General features: G+C 35.7%; 1 protein-coding gene across 1 annotated transcript; it reads left to right on the top strand.

The window, feature by feature from the left end:
* The first annotated feature begins 1,412 nt into the window (after positions 1–1,412).
* Positions 1,413–5,969, top strand: LOC131649728 (serine/threonine-protein phosphatase PP2A catalytic subunit-like). Its single transcript, XM_058919486.1, has 6 exons — positions 1,413–1,944; positions 3,169–3,283; positions 4,452–4,560; positions 4,636–4,713; positions 5,155–5,346; positions 5,431–5,969. Exons 1-6 carry the CDS (start codon positions 1,692–1,694, stop codon positions 5,602–5,604), a joined length of 921 nt encoding a protein of 306 aa, XP_058775469.1. The 5' UTR covers positions 1,413–1,691; the 3' UTR covers positions 5,605–5,969.
* Positions 5,970–6,266: the final 297 nt, after the last annotated feature.

Raw genomic sequence — 6,266 nt, 5'->3', positions numbered from 1 at the left:
AATAACTACCCATGAGGACACACATGCCTCCAAATGCTACAAATTCCACAATCTTGGGAGGTCTAAAACATAAAACTGCTTGTTATATTTGAAAAATCAACCCAAACTTAGAATCTCATGCCCAGTGCATACTTAAGAAGTTTCAGCAGGAATGTATAATGGAGAATGGTAAAGCACATGTTTTTGCATAAGATGCAGTGATAGATGATGAATGGTAGATGATGATACTTCTCTTGAACTAATAATGACCTTATTTAAGGTGTGTGGTTCTCTACTATCCACTTCAGTCCAGGAAAAGTATCTGTGTCTCTAACTTAAAGGAACCTAGAAGTGAATATTTTATTAAGATTTAGTTCAACTAACTGAAATGAATCACAATATAAATATCACTTACTTTCAAAATCAAGCTTCTCTTGTCAAAATAATCTTCCATCAAATTCTTCCACACTATTGCATTTTATCACTCCTAACAAAATTCTCAGATCTCTAGAACAACCACGAGATTATTTCAAACATATAGACAAAAATAATATCATTGTAACCAACAATTCACAGAGAACAATTCTGAATCCCTAATTTTTCATAGCCGTGCATCTTCTTCATTTTCTGAAATACCCAACTAATATGAGAGTGTAATGTTTTTAGTGAAAATGGAATGAATGAGTTTATAACATGCACTGAAATTAACAAAACACAGCAACCCAAAAACGGAACAGAAAAGCCTCGCGAATAAACTTACGATTTGGACCCACTTTGTGCGTTATGGTACAGATCCGGTTTTGGAAGAAACAATGGAAGGGGTTTTCGGTTTAATGGTTGTGTGGGATTGAAGATGAAGGCCAGTTTTGTTGTTGTTTCACGGCTGAACCATGGTGAAAGCTTGTTGTTATTAGCGGCGAAATTTTAGGGTTTAAGGGAAAAAGATGGAGAAGAGAGTATACGGGCGACCGAGAGAGAGGGGAAAGACAATGTTATGAGAAAGAGAAGAGAGTGTAAGGTTGAATTGGAGGGAAAAATGTATTTTAATATGGACCAATCAAAATGAAACACTTGGGGTCTGTATATTGAAAGTAATATGCTATTTTGTTACTTACGAATTTGCCCTTTTGTGTGTGTAATAAAATATTGAGAAAATGACATTTTAGGATGTTTGGTCAATTGATTAGTAATGGGTAAATGGGTAAATATAAATAAATAGTAGAATTTGATTACCAAGACATAAGATAGACAACATATAATCAGATGGGAGCTCTCTTAATTCATTTATTATCTCTTTTTATTAATTATTAACATGATTTTAAAATAATTAATAAAGAAAAGTTATATGACCCTGGAGCTTTTGACCCTCTTTTTTTAGCATTAAAAAAAAAAGATACGGGACATTGAAATGCAAAAATGACATAAAAGTAGAAACAAATCTTCAAAAATATCGACAGAGTAATTATTTGAAGACTCTAGTTTTGTTGCAAAAAGGATATAATTTTTGTCGCGTTGTTTTTGTCTCTCACATTGAGAGACTGAAACCATCAGAACACCCTCCAAAAACGGTGCGTTTTACTCTCATCGTTCGGATTCAGAATCTAACCCTAACACCGTCGACGAAGCTCCGATTCCATCGATTCCGGCGAGACCAGATCTATCTACGAGAAGAAGTGAAGATCTGGATTGGATTTGATCGGTAGTGATCAACCATGCCGTCTCAAGCGGATCTAGACCGTCAAATCGAACACCTAATGGAGTGCAAGCCTTTGACGGAATCGGAAGTCAAGGCTCTTTGCGATCAAGCGAGGGCGATTCTGGTTGAAGAGTGGAACGTGCAGCCCGTGAAGTGTCCTGTCACGGTTTGCGGTGATATTCACGGCCAGTTTTACGATCTCATCGAGTTGTTTCGGATAGGAGGGAATGCTCCTCATACTAATTACCTCTTTATGGGTGATTATGTAGGTGAGTTTTTAATTTTTTTTCCTTTTTGTTTTGCTTTTTTTTAATGGATTTTTTGTGGGTAAGATTTTGAGATTATCAATTTGAATATAAAAGTTTGAATATTTGGTATTGAAATTGAATTTTTGGTTATGAGATCTTGTTGTGGGAGTGTGGTTGTTTTATTGCCTTGTATGTCATAATAAGTGTTGGTACTTTAGTTATAGAAAATACTTTTGGTGGTGATTTGTTTGTATGTTAAAAGAAGCGAAGATTTATTAGTCGAAAGTGTCGATGTCGATGAAGATCGAAATTGAATGTTATGAATGGATTCTTGAATTTGTCCAGACTATATTCTGTTTGAACTTTGAACTGAGCTATAACTGGAGAGGTATACAAATTCTATATAGTTCCTTGGCTTTCAATTGCTTATTGAATGAAAACTGTGTGTCTAAGCCAAAGTTCTTAAGCTTTATTGTGCTATTCTGTATAATTTGAGGGAAACACCGGCTTGACAACTTTGTATTGTGAAGAAGTTTGAAGTTCAGCTTTAATAAGTGTTACGCACCCAAAGGTGAATTTTGTTGAGGTATCTGTATTGGACAAGTAGTGGACATTCTTAATCAATACATATATGTGGATTATTCTAGCTTTTTTTAATTGTCTATTTCTGATATGGTTTGAATATTTCATCGGAATGTATTTTTTACTTGGGAAAATTTTATTTTCTGTTCTCTATTAAAATCATTACTAAAATATGTGCATTGGAATCTTCTCTCTCACATCTTTATAGAAGATGCTTAAGGAAGGGGTGAAATTGATATTTGATACTATTTCCATTTGTAGTAAATATGCAAATGATTTTTATGGCTGAGTTTGTAGCATCTATTTTTTATTTTATATTTAGCAGTGTTATCAAATTGCGGCGCCATGGCGGTTTTTGGGCTTGCCGCAATAGTATTGGCCGATATTGCATGTTTTTCCACCATAATCCGCTATAACGGCGCATATTGCGGGATTTTGGCTTTCTGCCATGGACCGCCATCAACAACTCTGCTATTTAGTAATGTTTAATTAGTATGTTGTTAGTTTTGACTTATATGTCCATATTTGATGCATATCTCTATACAAATATACATAATACAAATCCCACATTTTTTTGAAGTCAGATCTGATATTGCCTTTGCTCAATTGCATTTATTCTATTATATGCCGCAATTTACTGACCATGATGCTTCATCCATGCAGATCGTGGATACTATTCTGTGGAGACTGTTACACTTCTTGTGGCCTTGAAAGTTCGTTACAGGGATAGAATTACAATTCTCAGGGGAAACCATGAAAGCCGTCAAATTACTCAAGTGTATGCACTATTTCTCCTCAATATATGTTTCTCACCCAACACAATCGGCTGACATTTTTGTTGGTTAAGCCCCAATAATTTTTTCTAACCCGTATGCGGTATGTCTATATTTTTTTTGCTTTTGCATACTCAATAGAGCTCAATCGTCATTGAACAATATATCCATAGGGTAAACTATGAAGGCCTTAGGAGAAACAATTAGGTTATGTAGGACTATGATTGTTCTATTATTGTCATTCTCATCAATACAGGTGGATATAATCATTAGTTTTAGGGTAATTTTATGTTCCTTATTGTTTTGAGCTGTCTATCCGATGCTCATAGAAACATTGTAGTAGCAAGGTTCCTTTCTATGCTATCAAACTCGGATAGCCGCACAGCCATCCCAAAAAAGGAGCGGGAGTGGCACGGGTTTTACTTTAGCGATGCGGGGATATTGATGCAATTAATATTAGTAAACACATAATTGCTAAAAACCAAGGGCCCACACAGTTCCAAATTTCCTCCCGTTATTGTGGCTGCTCCAACTGTGTTATCCGTTTGTTCTGCTCCGATGTGGCTGGGATTAGTTCGCCTGGTTGTTTCGCGCCGAGATAACCGCCGTTCTGGCCAAGTTTGATAACATAGATTCCTTTGTTGATATTAACATGCAACATAAATCACGTAGAGTGCACACTTTGACATGACACATTTAACTCTGAAGCAACATATATCAAACTTGTTAGTAATGAGAAACAACCCCCTATTGACTGGTTCCGTGTTAGGAAAAATACGAGTCATAGAGGAATACAATTTCTAAGTTATTGAGTGACAATGACAGCTTACAAACAGCTGTTGGTTAGTGAGTTAGAAGACTATGAGGTAGTTTTATGGATAGCAAGAGCAGATTGACATATGAGGTTGAATTGTATCATTCTTTGGTGTGAAAGAGTTGGGTCCTCTGTCAGTAACAGTTTCTTAAGGGAAGATTTAGGTAAGGTGCTCTCAGTGTCACTTGTTAAATGTGAACACCAATTAATCTTTGACTTACAGGTAAGGTGCTCTCAGTGATAAAAATCTCAATAAACCCTAGAAACAAATTTTCTTTAATACCAAAATAAAATAATGTTTGTATATGTTGCTTGTTCATTTCATTTCATCTATATCCTTCTCCATTTTCTGCTTCCAGGTATGGCTTCTATGATGAATGCTTGAGAAAATACGGAAATGCCAATGTCTGGAAATTTTTTACAGACTTGTTTGATTACTTACCTCTGACTGCCCTCATCGAGAGTCAGGTTTGAGTTAAATATGTTGCAGAACTTTCTTCTGACTAATTGTATGTCAGCCTCTAAATTCCTCATATATTTTAGGTTTTCTGCTTGCATGGAGGTCTCTCACCTTCTTTGGACACACTGGACAATATCAGAGCATTGGACCGTATACAAGAGGTTCGTGTGTAACAGCTAGCATTAATGCTCTGCATTTTAACTAAAGAATCACAACTAAATATCTGTCTGATGTTTATGTTGAAAAATACTTAATTTGAATTGCCACCTTTGTTTCATTGAGGACCTTCAATAGGGACATATTTCTTTTCCTATCTGGTTTGATCAAATATCTAGTACGTTACCAGCCTTGCTTCATGCTGCAGGTCCCTTTGGCTAGGATTTTGGAAGACTTAGATAGATTCTTTAAGTCCAATTTACGATGTTATAACTCTCAGATAAAATATATTAATCCTTAATGTTATGAAAGAAAATGAGAGAAACATACGGTGAAACGATTTGTCTCAACTACATCATGGAGGTTTTACTAAATATGATAAGAAACTTATCAATACATAATTTAGGTATCCTAATTCGTGTAACAACTATAATTAATCATTACAGGTTCCACATGAAGGACCAATGTGTGATCTCTTATGGTCTGATCCTGATGATCGTTGTGGGTGGGGAATATCTCCACGTGGTGCTGGATACACATTTGGGCAGGATATAGCTTCACAGTTCAATCATACCAATGGTCTCTCGCTGATATCAAGAGCTCACCAGCTTGTTATGGAAGGATACAATTGGGCTCAGGTGGATATATATTTTTTTCCGTCTTTAGTAATAAATACCTTTATGCTGTTTTCTAATGACTTCATATTGATAACACCATTTTAGGAGAAGAATGTGGTCACTGTATTTAGTGCTCCAAATTACTGTTACCGATGTGGGAATATGGCTGCCATACTGGAAATCGGAGAAAACATGGATCAGAATTTTCTTCAGTTTGACCCAGCCCCCAGGCAAATTGAGCCTGACACTACACGCAAAACTCCAGATTATTTTTTGTAATGACTTCATATATCTGCTTGTTTGTAGTTACTGCTTTTTGCAATTACTGTAGATGTCTTTTTAAGGAAAGAAGAATTTCACCGTTTAATTGAAGACTGATCATCGACATGATTCTTTAAGTTGGAGTTGTTCTCCAGCCGCTGCTCATGCCTTATCTGCAAGAAATCAATAGAGCTGATCTCAGCCACCAATTGGTGTTGTATATTTTTAGTGGGGAAGCGGCAATAACATGGTTGGTATATTTCGTTATGTAATTTTTTTTTTATAATTAAACCTCAATTTAGAAAACAGATTTTTGATTCGGGACAATGATGTTCATTTGAGACTATTGAAGGTGCAAATGAAAGTGCAGGTGTTCAATTTTATCATGGTAGAGAGGGTTGAGTAGTTATGGTGCATTTCAATCATGTTTTGTGCTATTTTGTTTGTGTCTATGTGCTAAGTATTTAAAAAGGTAGTAGTAGGATAGAGTGGCTTATCGATTTAATTGGTTGATGAGAATTAGGAACACTTTTTTTAACATATCTACAATATAAGAAAATGAACTGTTCTGGAAAATACCTAATTAGCCCTCTGCTTATATATGCTTCCACGTGTACCGCTTATCCATCTTGCACCATGTATCACAAGGCTCCATGCTGCTTGCTTTCAAATTATATTAT

This window comes from Vicia villosa, linkage group LG2 (genome assembly GCF_029867415.1).
Source record: "Vicia villosa cultivar HV-30 ecotype Madison, WI linkage group LG2, Vvil1.0, whole genome shotgun sequence".
Taxonomy (NCBI): domain Eukaryota; kingdom Viridiplantae; phylum Streptophyta; class Magnoliopsida; order Fabales; family Fabaceae; genus Vicia; species Vicia villosa.
Note: the sequence above shows the minus strand (reverse complement) of the source record. Positions and strands in the feature narration are given on the sequence as shown.

What these genes read in the sequence shown, in the direction of transcription:
- LOC131649728 (XM_058919486.1), top strand. Translation starts at nt 1,692, where the DNA reads ATGCCGTCTCAAGCGGATCTAGACCGTCAAATCGAACACCTAATGGAG. An exon ending in CTTTATGGGTGATTATGTAG is followed by an intron (nt 1,945 to 3,168) that starts GTGAGTTTTTAA and finishes TCATCCATGCAG; the next exon opens with ATCGTGGATACTATTCTGTG. An exon ending in CTGCCCTCATCGAGAGTCAG is followed by an intron (nt 4,561 to 4,635) that starts GTTTGAGTTAAA and finishes CATATATTTTAG; the next exon opens with GTTTTCTGCTTGCATGGAGG.